Below are 20555 nucleotides of genomic sequence, written 5' to 3'. Positions count from 1 at the left end.
TTACTTTCATTCTATTATGTCATATGGGATCTTATTCCGAGGCAACTCATCAAACCAAGTAAATGTTTTTAGGCTCACTTGTGTATCCAGGAACATCATACAGAAATCTGTTCACAGAACTGCATATTATAACCACTGTTTCTCAGTATATTTATTTCTTAATTAAATTTTTTACAAGTAATATGTCTCTATTTCCAACCAATAGACTGAGTGAGGTGGTGCAATGGTTAGTACACTGGACTTGCATTAGGGAGGACGATGGTTCAAACTTGCATACGGACATCCAAATTTAAATTTTTCATGAGTCCCACAAATCATCTGAGCAAATGCTGGGATGGTTCCTTTGAAGGGGCATAGCTAATTTCCTTCGCTATCCTTGACATAATCTGAGCTTGTGCTCCATCTCTAATGACCTTGATGTTGACAGGATGTTAAAACCAATCTCCCTTCCTTCCAATCAATACCTCAATACATAGTATCAATACGGAATAAGAACATTCTACATAAAGACCTAAAATCATGTACCTTAGTCCAGAAAGAGATCCAATATTCAGGAACACGCATTTTCAATAAATTGACAGCAATCATTAAAAGTTTCAGAAAAAACACAGTTTAAACAGAGTTTGGAAGACTTTTTGATAGGCAACTCCCACTCTAGAGAAGAACACTGACTGTTACACCAGCTTAAGCAAAAATGTCTGTTAGATTTCAGTTTAGACAGCACTTGTTCACAGCAGTCAGGATAAGGTATTTTGTGTATGATAAATTTATTAAAAGTATGTAACTACATTTCTTTCTGGCAATGTATTAATTCTGTAAATATTAGCAGTTCCAGTTTACTGTAATTTGTTCAATATCTTGACAATCTCCTCACAAACAATCACAAAAGTGAGTATAATACTCAAATATTTAAGTTTCTTATGCTATACTTTCTGACTTGCTACTTACTGACTTGCTCCACACCCACGAGAATCATATCACTTTTGGGTCTATATAACAAAAACTGAATCCAATACAATGTAATCAATATTACCTAGACATTGATCAACCAAAATTTTATTCCTATAACCTAAAACATGGGGGATTCATTTACTGTTGGTGGAGATAAATCACAATACATGCAACTCTGTGCTGCATAAGGCATATCCAGACCTTTAAAGAAATAATGTGTAAGGAAAGATCAATAAATGAAACAGAATTTCTAAATCCTTGGGTGTTTATATTCATGATACCAAATTTGAAGGCACATGTTACACATATCTTCTGAAACATATAAACTTTGCAACTATTGCACTATGCACAATAGCAGATTCTGAGATGAAAATGTCAGAAAGCTGACTTCCTTTGCCTTTTTTTATTCACTGATGTCATATGGCATCATATTTTGTGACAATTCTTCAATGAGAAAGACAGTGTTTTCTGCACAGATCGATGTAAGTATGTGGCAGTGATACCTTTTTGTGTACATGTGCACCATAAGAATAGCAAGTAGCACAAGACATCTCTCTGGCATGTTGGTGTTGTTATCTCCATACTTTATTATGAGTTCTGTGGTTGATAGTTCTTCAGTTTTTTTTTTTTTTTTTAACCTTCTGTGATCAGTAAAAAAGAATTATTTATGTTCTGAAACTATATACCATCACTTACATAAATGATTGATGAAGCTATGTAATTGGCGAGCCCATCTAGAAGTCTTCATATCTTTCAGTGCACAGTGTAAATAGCAAGCAGTCAACATATTTATTAGATAATGAACAAAGATGGCAAACATTTCCACACCATCACTGATGAAATTAGCAGGCTCAGGAACCAAATAAAAACTTTGGAGTTCACCATTTCAGCAAATATGAGCATGAAATCTATACAAGACAATGAAGATGTCATGAATTCAATAATGCACATGTGTCACAACAAGGTAGATATTTTCAGAGGAGCACAGGACAATTATTAGCAAGATTTAAAGTATATGCAGGCTTAAGTGAAACATACTGCATTACAACCAGTTGCATTTGTGAACACTATAGCAGAGCCAAGGGTATGGTTTGAAGCAACAAGATATCTACCCATCAGCTTCAGTAGTTTGCCCTTGCAGCACTTGTAATTGTGGGCACTGCCATTTCTACCTTCTCAACTGCTCACATGGCTTGTGACAATGGAAACATATTCTGACAACAGAAGGTGACCATTGACCATGAGGAATTCACCATTGTGATAAGAAACTTTCACCAACAAATCATGACATTGATATCAGACATTATAGTGCACCCACTGACAGACAGAGCTTGAAGCAAGCTCAAAGAAGAACTATGAAGTTATAATGAAATCTAGACCTTTCACTGCTTACAGGCATTGATAAATATAAACAGGGACAGTTGAAAAGTGTGTGCCCCAACCAGGACTTGAACCCAGGACCTCCTGATTACATGGTAGACGCTCTCCGACTTGAGTCACCGAGGACACAGACGGTAGTGCAACTGCAGAGACTTATCTCTGGCATGCTCCCCGTGAGACCCACACCTTCCAACTTTCTGTCCACACACTACATTTGTAGTGCCCCTGCCCACTGTCCCCATTGATATTTATCAATGCCTGTAAGGAGTGAAAGGTCTAGATTTCATTATAACTTCATTCTTCGAGAGCTGTAAGATCACCAATGATATCTGTACAAATACCAGCTTCAGAAAGAAGAGCTGTTCTCCTGCTCCACAAAATCTATTGATGTCACAGTCAGGCAGAGGCTGTATTAGGAGAAGCGAGGTGACAGAATACCGTTGATGTTCTGGCAGCACCTGTGCAACTTAGTAGACACTGCTGCAATGTCTGTTGATACATGTTTGGCAGTAAAAACTTCCCGTTTAAGTACAGATAGGGTTGGTGGTATATGAAGAGAGATCCCCCAACAAATTATTGCAGGCCACAGATAGGATACATGTAACACTCAAATTAATTGCAACAGTTCCAATGGCATTGACAGACCTGTCAAATGACAATGACTGCAGTCAGTCAAACCTAGCTGAAGCTACAACTCCTGACTGTGCAGTCATCATGCTGTGACACCCATCCGGCACTTTAAATGGGATTAGGGCTTTAAGGGCCACAGTGTAACCATTGGCAATACAATTATGCATATAGTAAAATCAAAAAGGCTCCAGTAACAGAAATCAAGATCATTTCAAATGAGTGACACTGCAATGTGAAATGTGACATCAGTGGAAAGACTTGCAAAGAAGTGAGCTGGAATCATAAACATTTTGGTCAAGATGCCACAAAATGCACATAACCATGCACTTACCTAAATGGCAAAGGTGTCTACAGTAACAGTGCAGTGCCTACATATCACTGACAACAGCCAATCTGTGTGTATAATCTATCATGTTAAAAAGACTGTATGTATCAGACAATCATATGAGCACAAAGTTGTTGGCAGATTCTGGCTCTCACATCAGCAGGTTCTCTGTCAACCATGAACCTTGGAACAAATGAGATGATCAGCCACAGCTGAATACAGTTAGTAATTCATCAATCAACACTTACAGACAAAAGGTATGCACTTTTGATGTGAGTTTCTCCACTCAGTTCAAACGGTTTTTTGTTATCGGCAATATCACAAAACCAACATTAGGTGCCAAATTCTTAGCTAATATTGCACAAGGCTTTGACCTACAGGGAGCACAATTGTTAAGCTTAACGAACAACAGTGTAGTGTCTGGCAGCATGTGATGTGATTTATGCAGTATTATAGAGAATTGAAAATGTAATGCAATGGCCAGAAGCCTCCAGATAACCACACAGGAGAATCAGCACATGTATTGCCTGGGCAGGTTCACTGCAACACAATACAGTACACTACATCCATATGATATCAACACAATCCATGTCATTGCATGCATACATAAATGCACTCAAAAGGATGATGGAGATGAAAAAATCTTCAGAGAAATGCTACAATCAGGAGCGTGGAGATTACTGGCATTAAATGCAAGAATGATTCCAGACAGGTATCTGGCATCCAATCCACAAGACTTCACATGTTCAATGGCCAATGCTAAAATTTTAGCATTCTCAACTGTAAACAGGCATATAATCAGATACCGGTAGTTGCTAATGATATTCTGAAGATGGCAGTGCTTATGCCATTTGGTTTATTCGAATGGCAACATACCTTTTGTCCATAAGTGTTGACTGATGAATTACTAACTGTATTCAACTGTGGATGAACATCTTATTTGTTCCAAGGTTCATGGTTGATAGAGGATCTGCTGATGCCAAAGCCAGGATTTGCCAACAACATTGTGCTTGTATGCTTGTTTGATACATACAGCCTTTTCAACATGGTACAACATACACCCAGATTGGCTGTTGACAGTGGTATGTAGACACTGCACTGTTACTGTAGACACCTTTGTCATTTAGATTAGTGCATGGTTATGTGCATTTTGTGGCATATTGACCAAAATGTTTGATTCCAGCAAGTCTTTCCACTGATGTCACATTTCACATTGCAGTGTGATCTTGATTTCTGTTACTGGAGCCCTGTTGATATTACTACTTGCATAACTGTGTTGCCAATGGTTACACTGTGGTCCTTAAAGCCCCAATCTCATTTGAATTGCTTGACGGGAGCCGCAGAATGATAACTGCACAGTCAGGAGTTGTAGCTTCAGTTGGATTTGACTGACTGCATTTGACAGGTCTGACGTCCGCCCCGGTAGCTGAGTGGTCAGCGTGACAGACTGTCAATCCTAAGGGCCCGGGTTCGATTCCCGGCTGGGTTGGAGATTTTCTCCACTCAGGGACTGGGTGTTGTGTTGTCCTAATCATCATCATCATTTCATCCCCATCGACGCGCAGGTCGCCGAAGTGGCGTCATATCGAAAGACCTGCACCAGGCGAACAGTCTACCCGCGGGAGGCCCTAGCCACATGACATTTCCATTTTACAGGTCTGACAATGCCATTGCAACTGTTGCAGTTGATTTGAGTGTTACATGCACCCTGCCTGTGGCCTGCAATAATTTGTTGGGGATCTCTCTTCATAAACTGCCAACACCATCTGTACTTAAACAGGAAGTTGTTACTGTCAAACTTGCCAAACATGGCAACATTTCATTGATGACATACTTGCAAGACTTCCATTTTGTTTTGCTTCTTTAGATTATATTTTAGTGTTCTTTCCTAAAGCCAAAGCACACAAACAACACCTGTGACAAGTACACAAATGGTTTTTTGACCGTGAGGTGCTGTTAAATGCAGAAAAAAAGCATTGTGGGGAAGACGGCATCTGTCTGCTGGCAGAAAAAATTTATAACACTACAATCTTTGCCAAAACAAGCTGATTACAAACAACTCAAGCATTTTTGTGAATGATAAATTTCTATTGACATCATCTTCTGGAAACTGCAGAACTGCAGACACTGCTCCCAGATGTATTTTTGGGACACGACACCATAGGACACAGACCTGTTACATGAACACCAGTGATGGACAAAGCATTCAGTGATCTCCAAGCAATTTTAAACCAGCCAGTGTTACTCACTCAGCTGGTTGCCTATGCACAACTGGCTAATGTAGTGTATGTGAGTGAGTTGGCAATTGGTGCAACACTGGTAACTATTGCAATTTTTCTCAAATAAGTGGCAAGTGGTGCAAAGGAAGTGGAGTGTACATGATAGGGAACTGTTGGCAATATAAGAACCAATCAGACACTTGCATGCAAAAACAGAAGCTTGACTGGTGACTTTTTTGTAGGTCATAACCCTATTACCTCTACATTCAAAACTACCAGTGAGAAATGCTCACTAAGACAGTTTTGATATACTAAATATGTAAGCCAGTTTATGACAAATGTTTGCCACATAAAATGACAGAAAATTTTGTGTCTTATTTCTTTTCCCATTTTTGTGGAGTGTCAGAGATTATAGCCCATAGAGAACTCAGTATGGAACATGTAAAGGACCCACAGTTACAATAACTGTTAAATAAATCATCTATATCTTAAGAAATCAAATTTGCAGAAAAGTAGTGCTGATCCTTGTATGTATTTTAATGAAAATTTAATCGTTTTATTTCATGTGAATAATGGATTGATAATGGGACCTGGTGAAACAGTTCATAATTACAAAAAACAATTACATGAAGAGTCTGATATGGTAGTAGGTGAAGTGGATTGTTATCTTGGCTTGCAAGTCCAAAGATTTAATGATTGTATGAAGATTAATCAGACTGCATATATTAAAAGAGTGTTAGCCAGGTATCATATGACTGATGCAAAGTCAATATCATTACCAATTGAGCCTGGATAGATACCTGGTAATTCACCATCAGCTACTGATACTGAGACTTACCGGGAAATTATAGGCAGTCTCACATATTTAACATTGGGGACACGTCCAGACCTAGCTTCAAGAGCACAAGATTCACCTACCAAAGCACTCCTAACATTCATTAAATGAATTCATTGCTATTTGAAGGGTACAATAAATGATGGAATTCAATTTAGGAAAATGAACAATTCTGCTATATAAAGTTATAGTGATGCTGATTTTGCAGGTGCAAAATTGATGAGACATTGAATAAGTGGAGTTTTAATGAAGTTTTGTGGTGGACCAGTAATGTGGAAAAGTAAACTACAGAAATGTGTTGCACAATCATCAATGGAAGTTGAATTTGTTGCTGCCAGTGAGGCAAGTAAATCTTTAATATGGCTTTTATTGAAAGAAATTGACATTGTTGAAAAGAGTTCAATTCCTACTTTACGCATTGACAATCAAAGTGCTATTAAATATATCAGAGACGCAGTATTCTATGAACGTTCTAAGCACATTGAAACACGCTATCAGTATGTATGATAGTTACTCAATGAGAAGAAGATCAATGTCGAGTATGTTTCAACATAAGATCAGGCAGCTGACATTCTTACTAAGGGCTTCTCAAAAAAGAAGCTATCAAGAATTAAAACTTTGATTTGGATGGAAGTAACTAATGAAAATAAAGACTGAGTTAAATTCTTGATTTGGTGATGAAATACAAACTTGAAGGAGCGTGTTAAGGGATTGTAAATAATATTACAAGTTCATATTTGTTTCTGTTCTGTTGTTGATCTTACGTTAAGTTCTGGCACTTTAATAAATCTTTGCGCAATCATTTATAGGTTGGATGTATATATTTTTATCCTAACAGAAATGAAAGAAACTGTCTCCCTTTCCATAAGATCTAGTGTAAAATACTTTTACAAAAAACAAAAACACACACACACACACACACACACACACACACACACACACACACACACACACACACACATCACTGAGATAAACACAATGTGTCCACCCAGAATGATGGCTTGGAAGAGACAGATAGTTGAAGAGTGAAAAATCTGATACCAGCTAAAGGAAACATGCACATCTCTTTGCCTGTACAATGTTCTGTTAGTTATTAAATGACTTATACTTTACCGCTAAACCAAAATAAGATCTATCACAAGTGGTGTACGGTCAGTACAAATGGTGATTTACACAAAAATATTATGTCCCACTTACAGGTATGTGGTTATTGAGTTCATATTACTTGTACTGTCCAGGATGGAACCTGCTTTATTTGTAATCAGAGCAGACACCTCTGTCCACATTTTGTGGTGGTATTAAAACCTGCTTAAGAGCACCATAAAAAACACTTTAGCAGATCTTCTGCCAATCCTGGTATCAAGGACCAAAGTGGATCTTTGAGAGATAATGCTCGTGATTTTCCCCCATTGACCTCTGTGCCATTCCTGGTTATCCAAAACAAGCATCGCAGAATGAAGGAACCTTTTTCTTCAGCTTGCTCCTTGGATAGCCATCCATGAAAGGACTCTCTTCTCTGGATAAGTTTGTGGATGAGGAAGCCATGGGTTCTTCTGCATCAGATCATGTGGTTGCTGATAAGTCATCTAGCAATTCTATTGTCATACAAGCTACCCTGACAGTGCTGCCCGTTATGGAATCTGTTTCAGAACCCCACTTGCCTCCCCTGGCTATCAGATACCTCTCCTGTTATATCAGCTTCACAAAGGTGTGTCTCCATGTCATGTCCTCCTAATGAGCACAATGTGGTTAATTTCCAAGGGCAGGAGGACCCCATCATTACAAAGCAAATGTCCACAGATGAGCTCCTGTCCATTGACATGTGGGTGTGGAGGTCTCTCCCTCTTTGTCTGATACAGATTTTCTGCATGACTCACCCACACAACCACATGAGGTAGCAGCAGTTCCAAGAAACTGTAATAAACGACATATACAACCTGAGAGTCACATCACAGAAGAATATAAAAACAGTTGTAAGATGGAGGAGTTTTTCACACTTCTTCTCCCTCTGTTTTGTCCACTGGTTCTGTCATGGATACTGATACACATCTTCAGTCAATGCTGGTTTTATAATTTTGCAGTTTTTGTTCCAGTTCAATTGTATATGCAAGCACATACTTTTCTCACACTGAATAATAACAGGACTGGTTATGGACTCCAACCTGCTGCTTTGTGACTCTGGTGCATGTATTATTTTTTTTACGGGAAGTATTATTAGACCAGTTTTCAATTCCTGAGTTCTCAACCTTTATTAATGTGGTTTCTAAACTTTCTATGGACACTGATTTGTTTTGTAGGGGAGGAATTCCATTATGAGATTTCAGAGTTATTGATTATGGTAGGGGTATTTAAGATGTATCTTGTTTGACCTCACTTTACTTCTTCTCTATGTCCCTTCTGGCTCTTGTTTTATTATGGAATGCTCATGTTTCCAGAAAAAGGAAACCATTTACCTACTTTGTGCATCCCATAGAAAGATTGTACAGAGTGGTAATTTAAATTGTGTTCTCCAGCTGGTGGATCAGTTTCCTAATTTTAGTTTTAGTACAGAACTCGATGATATGGTTTGCTCCTTGCACCTACATGACACATGGATTTGTTGGTATCCTACACTTGTCTTACACACTTATTTTACTGGTACTTCTATCAATTGACATGAGCCCTTTAATCTTTCTGATTCCTTGTGCAGGCAGGTTTTGGACACTGACATATTACCCACCTATTTTACCAATCACTGTGCTCTAGCCGTCACATTTAATTATGTGCAGAAGCTGGTAAAATTGCATCATACACCTTGGGTGCTCAGTATAGTTTATCTACAAGACCATTCCCTTGGCGTTGTCATTCAGGAAATATAGGCCTGTTGTTCTTGTGCTATAGAACAGAACTCGTCTATTGTCCGGCAGACCCAAGAATTTAATTATTCCATACCAACTCAACTTTATGATAGCACTAAGCAAGCTCCTCTGCAGATTATGGAAGTACAGTGAATTAAAGCCACATTGCTACAGTTAAAACAATTTCAAATGGAAGGACTCCGGATGAGATCTTAACCACATTCCGTTTTACAAGATGAACCAACTTCACTATAGAATCTTACATGTATGCAGGTGTGTAGGAAACACGTTTGCACTGTATCCCTCGCTAAGGGAGGTTCAGAAAGTGTAAAGTTCCAGATTATAAAACTAAAGGTCTGCAGTTCACTCTCCCCTTGGTCCTGTGATTTCCTCTCTTTGCTTCTTTCACATCTAAAAATAACAAAAATGCCAAGGCAAGTTGCACTGTTTCAGAGTACATGTTGAAATGTAGGTTCCCCTCTAACTGGCTGTATAGGTCAGTTCCTCAGTGGGAGGAAGTCAAGGGCACATCACAATACCTAGTAAATCACTGCAGTTTCAAACCAACTTTTGGGTTGAACATGGCTTTACTTGCTTTACAGCGAAACAAAAATGCTTAAAGGGAGAGATTCATAGCAGTTACATTGTGTTAATTGTGATTTGGACCCATTCAACTGTCTCTACATCTACCAGTTCTTCCTTTTTTTGCATGGAGTCATCAATACGATGGCTTTTGCAAACGTCAAGTACAGTTAACTTTTAACGCCTTTCTTAGACTGCTCATACTAGCACACATAGGTGTCTCCTTGATATAATTATGCAGTTCATTCCCATTTGTAGTGCTACAATAGGAGTGAATCAAGCAAGAACTCCTTGGTCACTAACTAATATCTACACACTTTTAATCTAAAGTCTCCTAAAACATTTACTTAATGCTGCTGAGTGTCCAAAGTCATTAAAAAATGTTTACAGTTAACTCTGAGTGAGTTTTCTGTTAGAAGATGGAATAGTTTTTCAATGTGATATGCATCTAAGCAGTTATACAGAGCTCTGAGATTGAAAAGTTCCAGAAGAGGCACTGGGTTTGGGTACATAAAAGAGTTTATGATATTGCAGCACACTGGCAACTTTTTAATCAAGAAAATGTCAAGAGACAGTTGGAAGTGTTTTTTCTGCCTTTCTACACCAATCATAATTATTGCAATAATATCTTACCTATGATTTAAAAACAAATAGATCTCCTATATAGCAGTCTATAACAGAGGGGAGCTTACAACAAACTATAGTCATAACAACCAAAGAAATGTTGAAGAAATCACGTCACAAGTTTCATGTGATGTTATGTCATAAAAGGAAAATTTTCTTTTGCACATAATTTGGGGAGTGAAGGTGATGTAATCTCAGATCTTAGACTGTGTGACAAACTGTAAATATTTGAATGTCAGATATGAATACTGTGTTACAAACTGTAGATTCCTAAATCTAAGTATGGCAATAACAACTTTTTTTATGTATAGTCAATATATGTAGCTCTGTTCTCTCAACTAAATTTAGAAAAAGTTGTGTAGATACAACTGCTAGCCAATAATATGTAACCCTAGTAAGTAAGGCTCTGACTTATCCAGAAGAATGGAACAAAAAAAAAAAACTTTTTTTCTTGTAATCAGTTGATGTTAGATCAAAATAAATAAATAAGTGTGGAATCACAAATGATTTCTCTATTTTTGCTGAAGACAACTGTAATTTGAAAGTATTTTATTGTTACTGTCAGCAGATATAATGCACAAACATCCTTGTTACAAGTGTAGAATGCCACAATGGAGAAAAAAAAAAAAAAAAAAAACAACAACAACAACAACAACAAACAAACTTTGATGAGATGTCTGAAAAAATGATTGTTTTGAAAACTAATTTGACAGCAACAAAAAAGTACATTTGTTTAATAAGTGACAAAGAAATGGAGCAATAAATGTCACTGGATTTCAAATTTATCTATTATTTATTACAATTTTGATTTGTAGATGATTAATAACTGCTTTTATTTGTGTAAATGAATAACATTTTGAATAATTTTTTTTGTTAGTCAGAAAAAATTAATAATAATTTTTAATACATATTCATAATTTGTTACTCGAATAAATGTTGCCCGACTGTGGAGGGAAGTGCACCACATCATGCATATACACACTGCAAATTCACAGCCTATGTGCAGGTTAGTACATGTGCATGATATCCATGTGACTGTGCCCAAGTAGATGATCTATGCATGGCCACAGTCAAATGCTCACTCACTTGAGTTATTAGGTGAGGAAGCATTGGTCATCTTTGGCAGCTTCGCCGAATGTTTGCAAAGTGCATTTGTACTCTCTCTCACACACCACAGGCATGTGCAGACCATGCAGATAGCTCATGCACTTGCAGGGACCTAGTCAACACATTTGGGTTTGCCCATGTAGGAGAGCCATAGCCAACCTGACCATTACAAGAATGGATTGTCTGGCTCTCCATAGTGGTCACTGCACACCTGATGCAATACAGATGTTAGAGGGTTGTGTGTATAATCTTCTAGTAGTGTACCTACTGACTATCATCAGCAATCTGCCAAGTTCTGTGTTTATGTATTTCACATACATCATTGAAATCAATTTGAATTTAATATACTTCATTATATTGTAATATCTGAATACTCCACAAACTTACATCAAACATTTAATATTTCAAAATACTGAATATGTTTACAATGCAAAATTTGAAAAACAGCTTTAAAATCCAAGAACATAAATCTGGGCTAAATACAGTCAGATTAAACTGAGAGTATTTTAAAATTGTAACAAGATAACGCACATCAGCATGAAAATCTCATTGCATTGCCATCCATACCTTCATATGGGTCTTGACCCCACGTATCTGAGTATTTGTAATGAGATCACAGTTCATTTCCTGCAGAGTGCGTAGGAAATTTGGGTCAGCCATTACAGCTTTGGCTGCCTTCCAGCTCACTTCACGTGCTCCAAGAAGAATACTCACACATTCACAGATGGTTTGTACTGGTTCTGGTGGTGATGCAAATGCCCTGTAATAACATCAAAAAACTAATTTACAGTCAGGTACATGAAATACTTTACATTCTATATGAAAGTTATTGCAACATGAAAATATGCTGATATCCATGACATATTTTGAAATTATAAAATCCTCCAAATTAAAAAGAGATAGTAGCCAGATAAGAACATTAGGGATGAAAATCACTTGCATGAGATGCATTAATTCTCATAATTAGAAGTATATTGTCTCATAACATATGAGTTAAATCAATGATTTATTGCTTAGGAGACCCATAAACAATATATGTGGGAAGATCCAAATGCAATGCACAATAATTTTACTATGCAAAAGTTTAACTGTTAACAAAACAAAAGTCACAAATGAACTTACATCCTTTACCTACTTTTCTACAGAGACACCAATGTCCTCAACATATTTTTCCCCTCTTGGTGCAGTTTCAATGTTGTTTGTGGAAGTCCATTTGGTTGGGGTACAGCTAAGTGTGTTTTGCTGATTTCACTTTGGCATTTGTTACAAAGCATTGACAAGTAGGATTTCTTCTTGAGACCAAGTTCTGTGTTTATGTATTTCACATACATTATTGAAATCAATTTGAATTTAATATACTTTATTATATTGTAATTGTAAGGTCCAGACTGTATGGTAGATGCTGGAGCACATCCCACAAAAATTTGGCAGTTTTCTCATGAACAGGAGCAGCAACATGAGGGCAAATATTATCATGGAGAAGTTCGACACAGTCAGCATTAATGTTATGGCATTTGTCATGAAGGGCACAATGCAACGTACCCAAAGTTTTAATGTAGGCTTCGGCATTCACAGTGGTCCTATCTGCAGCAAAGTCCATCAATAACACACAGTGCATATCCCAAAACATTGTCGAAAGCACTTTCCTAGCAAGTTGAGGTATTCTGAATTTTTTTCATACTGAGGAATGAATATGTTCCCACTCGATAGATGCTTGCTTGTTTTTGGGCATGTAGTGGTATGCCACATAACATGATAAAAATGATATTGAATAACTCTGCAAATGTACCAAAATTGACGTCATAATGAAATAAATATTATTGCAGAAAAATCCATAACAAAGACTCTGTAATCATTAAGTATGATCTGCAAATGTAATTGAAATCACTGTTGTTGTTGTTTTTTTTTTTTTTTTTTTGCAAAAGGATCACCTCTCTTCCCTTTTCTTTCTGTGTAGCATAAGAAGCAATTTTGTGATGAGGCATGAAAACATGTAAGTTTCATATAATATTTAGCCTAAATATAATCACATGTTACTTAAAAGTTTTGCTAATGTTTCTCTGTAACAGCTCCTATATCCATGATGTGATAGATTTCAATACTTTAGGCAAATTTAATAAGGGAACATTACATCTAAATTTAAACTCCATGAGCCACCCAACGGTGTGTGGTGGAGGGCAATTCACATGCCACTGTCATTACCTTCCTTTCCTGTTCCAGTCGCGTATGGTTCGCGGGGAGAACGACTGCTGGAAAGCCTACATGTGTGCTCGAATCTCTCTAATTTTACATTCGTGATCTCCTTGGGAGGTATAAGTAGGGGAAGCAATGTATTCGATACCTCATCCAGAAATGCACCCTCTCAAAACCTGGACATCAATCTACAGCACGATTCAGAGCACCTCTCTTGCAGAGTCTGCCACTTGAGTTTGCTAAACATCTCTGTAATGCTATCACGCTTACCAAATAACCCTGTGACAAAACATGCTGCTCTTCTTTGGATCTTCGCTAACTCCTCTGTCAACCTGAGCTGGTACGGATCCCACACTGATGAGCAATATTCAAGTATAGGTCGAACGAGTGTTTTGTAAGCCACCTCCTTCATTGATGGACTACATTTTCTAAGGACTCTCCCAAAGAATCTCAGCCTTGCACCCACCTTACCAACAATTAATTTTATATGATCATTCCACTTCAAATCGTTCCGTACGCATACTCCCCGATATTTTACAGAAGTAACTGCTACCAGTGTTTGTTCCACTGGTGCAGAGGTCAGCGCCATAGTTTTAAATGATAACGGCCCAGAGTCATAATAAATATCTTAGTATTTGCTAATTTTGACAATTAAAAATAAGTGTAAATATAGGAGAATTCTTTTGAGTAGCAGTTCTTCCTTTGATCAGTTTTTCCAATATTCAATCATATTTGAGTAAAGTGAGTTCAGTCCTTTGAAACAGTACAGGTGATCAGTTTTTCCAATATTCAATCATATTTGAGTAAAGTGAATTCAGTAAATGTTTTTAATTCCCGCTTAACAAAACTGTGAGAATCTCCTTAGTGTTGCAGTTTCATAAAAGTAAAAAATAATTTACAAAAATCAATTTTAATTTTGCGATATACAGTTATATATCTGGAATTCTGTGTGTTGTTGGTGTCTTTTAATATAAAAACATCGTGCCAGACAAACTAACTGTGAGAAGTACCACAACTGAATCAATGACATAAATAATTTTACAGTTGTAAAGCAGGCAGAATAACAATAGCTCCAACTTTTCATACCATACAAGTACCAATACATAAAGAACCACCACAATGGCACACAATGTGTGGCGCATGAACGATCAATTTACATAAATATACCAGTTGTGGAGGTACATAAAGTACCACCACAACTGGAGACCAAAGCATGCAGCTCGAACCACTTACATAAATATGTCTGAACAGAAGTACAAACAGATACACAGCTGTATTTAGTTTTTGGTTAAACTCAGAATCTCAGACTAAAACTTAGATGTAAATGTATATTTTGTGTATGCAGAAATTACAGTTGGTACATATTTTAATAATGTAAAAATAAACTGTTTCATGTACCGACTTCCATCAAAATCCTACAAAGCAATCTATCCATGTGTTAGAAGTGCCTGCAGGAATTGATCCTTGGGCTGCAGCCTTGAGAAAAATAAAAATAACCAGAACAGCAAACCAAAAACTACAAAAGGTAAGAGTGCAGATACATGACGGATGGATGGAGAGGGTTTTAAGGGCACACAACAGCAAGGTCTTCAGCGCCCGCTCAGTAACGGATTGAGACGGGTGTCAAGAAAAGACTGATAACAATAAGATAAAACAGAACGTAAGGCACAGGAAACAAGCTTGCAAAAATATATGCCTACCCACACTGAAGTGTGGGACAAAGCACCCTGCCAGCAGTGAAACGTGGACAACCCAGGAAGAAAGTGGTAGAAGGAGCTAAAACAATATAGCAGATGGAAGTGGCTGGCTGACCGCAAGGAAAAAAGGGAGGTGCCAGCCACTCTGCTGCAATACACTAAAACCTTGAGCCTAAAAGTTTAGGCCAGAGTCCAGACACATCACAAAACTTGAAAACCCTAGACACACATGTCTCATCATTAGCTAAAACATAGGGCAGATCCCCCTCAACTTGTGCTTCTGCCCTCGCATCACGGTATAAAATGCAGTCTGTTAAAATGTGCCGGACAGAGATGGGCACACCACAAGCATCACAAAACGGGGGATCCTCCCGCCTTAATAGAAAGCTATGTGTGAGAGGACAGTGCTCAATCCGAAGACGCGTGAGGGGCACTCCTTCCCGCCTGAGCACCCGGCAGGAGATGCGCCATGGCCGAGTTGTTGACTTCACCGACCACAGTTTATTAGCAGTCACCGCCAGTCATTCTTCCTCCCACAACTCTGTGCACTTCTTGTGGAGTGCAGAAATGACAGACTGCAAGGGAATAGGACACTGGACCACATCCTGCAGCCCGATCGGCCTGTTCATTGCCCCATATTCCTACATGACCAGGCACTCAGCAGAAGGACACCTCCTTACCCTGCCGTTGGAGCAAGTACAGTTGGTCATATATCAGCTGGACCATCTCCTCAGTTGGGTACAGATTCTGAAATGATTGTAAGGCACTAAGTGCTGCTGGCTGTGGACAACAGAACATGAATGAACAGGGGGCCAGACCTGTGCACGATGAAAAATTTTAAATTGTCTACATATTTTAATGAATATTTTTGCAGTGAAGTTAAAACAATTCGTTTACTAAAATCAGTGAATGATAGTGTTCATTTTTAATGTCTGACATAGATAGTTTAGTGCAGTGTATATTTCCTTTAAATTTGCTTGCCAGATTAAGTGTAAAGTAATTTAAAGTAAAGTGTGCACAAAGGTAACTTCAGAGCATAGATCACAAGATAATTGTGCCGTGTTTTTGATAATGAACAATTTAGTATAGGTAAAACTTGCACTGCAGTTGCAGAAAGTTCTGTATAGGTTAACTAGCTCAATTCATGTACAGAATCAAGTTTTGAGTCAATTTGAAATAATTTTAGTTAATGATAGGCTTACATAACTAAAAGAAAGTGAATTTAAGTAGAAATTTCTAATTTTTGTGTGTTTTTTTTTAGTATATTGTGACACAATTTTACTTAAGGTGTGTGTTATATTGCTTGTGTTTTTTGTGAGTCTTGTGTATATTGTCATTGAATAAGCACGGGTAGGCCACATAAAGAGAAACATACCGAGAGTGAAGCTCTATCTGATACAGGAGTGGACGATAATCTCCACGAACTCCAAATAGCTGACCCACTGGAGAATAGTCATTCGCAAGTTCCTCAAAAGGAATCGGAACTGGGACCAACATCTCATGATTTTACTGAAAATACTGAACAAGCTGAAATGATCACACATGTTCATGAGATTAGGCCAGAAAGAAAAAACTGATGTCACAGCACCAGTCGATGGTGCACAATTAGATATTTGTGACCGACAATGTGAACAAGTACTATTACACCAGGTAAAAGACGTGTTACAATCAGAATGTAACGAATGTGGGAAAAGAGAAAAAGTGTGTATGCTCTTCTTGTCCAGAAATTAAATGACCTTTTAGAAGAAAACGGATGTGATAAAAAGCAAGTTTTGGAACTTGTAGAACAAAACAAAGATGTTCCAGAGAAAATCAATGAACTTGACAATAGAGTAAATAAGTTTGACAATAACCATGCCACACTCGAAAGTCAAGTAAAGGTTATCAGCCAGATGGTTGATTACCTCACACTAATCTTAGAACAATGCATCGACAAGCATATCTCTGAGGCGGTGGGCCAGTTACAAATTGACCCACCCATCACATCACGTGTTGCTCTCTGGCAACACATGAATTGAGAAATGCCGCAGTAAAATTAAAGATACGACAACTTTTCAGTTAATACATGCCATGATGAGTAATTTGTCTGTAAGAGGCAGCCAAAACTTTTACTCCACCCACTTTTACAGGCATTGTTGGTGCTGCAGAATCAGGCGTATTACCAACCCTTGCCCAAGTAAAACCTGAGGAATCGTTGATAAAGCATAGACAGTTTCAAATATACAATAAGAGAAAAAGATTGTGCATCCTGTCATCATAATAAAAAAAATTTAAAAACTTTTTGCCTCTCTCATGGACAGAAAGGCAAAAGATTCAGTTTGCCACATCCTTTATAAGAGGAGATGCACTGCTGTGGGCACTAGAAATGGCCGAACAGTGCGCATTGTTTTCTGATTTTCAAAACAAATTTCTTACAAGGTTCTGGTCCTGATCTGTACAAGAATGTTTAAGAAAACAGGTCTACAACCCCAAACAGTTCAACCACCACTAGGGAATTTAAGAAAGTGTTTTGATAAATATATTAATAAGATGTGCTTTTGGAATGAGCCGATGCTGGCAAGAGATGTATTGAGAATTTTTAAAGGAAAACTACCCATTTCCATTCAAGAAAAACTTGTGTGTGTCTCAGACATGGACTTAGAACAATTTATATCAACACAATATTCTTTGGATTTAATCCAAGAAAACGCAAGGCAAAACGAATATGGCAATGCAGGGAGCAATCAAAACAACAACAAATCACAACAGTCGAATAGTAGCAGCCCTAGAAAGAATGGGTTCGCAAAGAATAATGACTTTTCAAATGGTGAAGCATACAATAAAATGCAGGCAGGGCATAACCAGCAACCGAGTAACAGTAATTGGCATCCTAACCATGTGGAAGGAAACCTATATTCATGGTCTACTTATTCATCGAGTAAAAATGGCAATGAACAATACAACCATAGAAGGAGAGGTGAAGGAGGTGGTAACCACAACTTCTCCCAGAAAAACGTGTGCACTGTCAATGACCACTGGCAACTCCCAGGGCCAGCAAACTGGCAGGCACAAAGTCAAATGTCAAATAACAATGCACTGATCCATCACATTAATGTTATACCCATGCCACCACCATTGCAGCATTCACCTAACCCTAATGCCAAAGTGTATGCAGCACAGAGTCAATCTTGTGCTCAAAATGAGAGCATGAGGATTGTGGACGTCACATATCAGACACCTACAGTGGGAGACAGGCCATCAAACACCGGCTGACTGCTGTAGACCCCTTCCAGTCAGTTGGCAGTGGAGGAGTAGGGGGCTCACAGACTGTGAATGTGTGTATGCTGAAATAAAATGATGGCCAGCATTTAAAGGATGAACTAATAACTGAACCGTGACAGCGAAGAATGGATGATATGGAATTAATATAGGCTGCCTTTCAGGCTAAAATTAACAATATTTTAATGACAGTGATTCTGGATGTAGGTGCCAAAACATCAGTGATAGATGAACATTTGTTCCATTATCTAGACAAGATCAGGAAGCTGCTGATTCTACCAGAAGAAAACTATAGAGAGGTAGGAGCCCTACGAGGGAAGGCACAGTTAATAAAATACCAGGTGTAGGTAGAGCTAACACTGGCGAAAGAAGCATTTACAAGCTCATTCCCGGAGGTTAAAAATCTTGCTGTACCCAGTATCCTGGGTTTAGATGCTCTCCATTAAACGAAAGCAAAAATTGACCTGGCACGGGGCATCTCACCTTTATATACCATTATAAGCAGATTGAATTGGTGTTAATCAAGATGCCTGGTGCATGCATGAACTATTGTCAGCACATTAGCGTAGTGCTCCCTGACAGTCCCACACTAATGGAGATGAATAATATCTCAGTAGAGAGTGAAAGTGATATGAAAGATGCCTGGGTGCAGGAGTCATGGAACATTAAGCAAAATATTGTAGCCGAAACCTCATATTTGAATGAACAGTGACAAAGTGAACTGACACAGTTGCTTAACCAATTTACCAATTTATTTACCAAAAGACCTGGTGTAATCACACAGTATGAGTACAATAACTAAGTCTGAGCACGCGATACATTCTGCCGCACAACCTATTCTATCCCCTGCTCAGTGAAAACTGTAAACAGATTCGTACTTGATAAGCAAGCATAATTTGAACAAATTTAGGTTAGTTTGAATATGTTTTTTTGTGATTTATGTGTGCTTTATTCATTTTTGTGCACAAATCTTCTTGTCTTGTTTAGTGTGTAAGTATGTGTATTTTTGAATGAGTTGAATTAAATGTGTGCATCGTGTATTTACATATTAGCAAATGAATCAGATGTACATCTCCATAAATGACTTACTAACACTGAGCACAGTATGTGTGCCCAAACATTTTTCCCATTGAAATTTTGATAAAGCCCATTCTCTGGATGGGATCGTTCATATTTCTCATTTCAACTACATTACAGCTTGACAGATTTAGTGGCTGCACTCTCATGTGCAAGGCAGCTGCAAGTGCGCAATCTATGTTAAGTGAATGATTCTGTGTTGAATGATAATATTATGTACAAAATTTACTGAACTCATGATATCAGAGTGGCCAAATGGCTGACACTTCATGAATAAGAGGATTTGGCAAAGAACATGATAATTTTGTAATAGACAAAGCATATTACTGATTAAATTACTTGTCGGCAAAGCTGGTAAAAAATGTAATATTGATTGTATATATATTTACGTATATAAGAAAGATGATGAGACTTACCAAACAAAAGCGCTGGCAGGTCGATAGACACACAAACAAACACAAACATACACACAAAATTCTAGCTTTCGCAACCAACAGTTGCCTCGTCAGGAAAGAGGGAAGGAGACGGAAAGACAAAAGGATATGGGTTTTAAGGGAGAGGGTAAGGAGTCATCCCAATCCCGGGAGCGGAAAGACTTACCTTAGGGGGAAAAAAGGACAGGTATACACTTGCACACACACACACACACACACACATCCATCCACACATACACAGACACAAGCAGACATTTGTAAAAGCTTTGTGTCTGTGTATGTGTGGATGGATGTGTGTGTGTGTGTGTGTGCAAGTGTATACCTGTCCTTTTTTCCCCCTAAGGTAAGTCTTTCCGCTCCCGGGATTGGGATGACTCCTTACCCTCTCCCTTAAAACCCATATCCT

The 20555-nt window shown here is 38.0% G+C and overlaps 1 protein-coding gene across 1 annotated transcript in view; it reads right to left on the bottom strand.

The window, feature by feature from the left end:
- LOC126088335 (dynein axonemal heavy chain 10) overlaps positions 1-20555 on the bottom strand; it is a 1153099-nt gene that overhangs the window by 320953 nt on the left and 811591 nt on the right. Inside the window, exon 41 of the mRNA XM_049906469.1 lies at positions 12058-12250. Within this exon, the coding sequence (XP_049762426.1) occupies positions 12058-12250 (193 nt within the window). The remainder of the gene's footprint in view (positions 1-12057; positions 12251-20555) is intronic.

This window comes from Schistocerca cancellata, chromosome 6 (genome assembly GCF_023864275.1).
Source record: "Schistocerca cancellata isolate TAMUIC-IGC-003103 chromosome 6, iqSchCanc2.1, whole genome shotgun sequence".
NCBI lineage: Eukaryota > Metazoa > Arthropoda > Insecta > Orthoptera > Acrididae > Schistocerca > Schistocerca cancellata.
The sequence above is the reverse complement of the archived record's forward strand: the minus strand, read 5'-3'. Positions and strand labels throughout refer to the sequence as shown.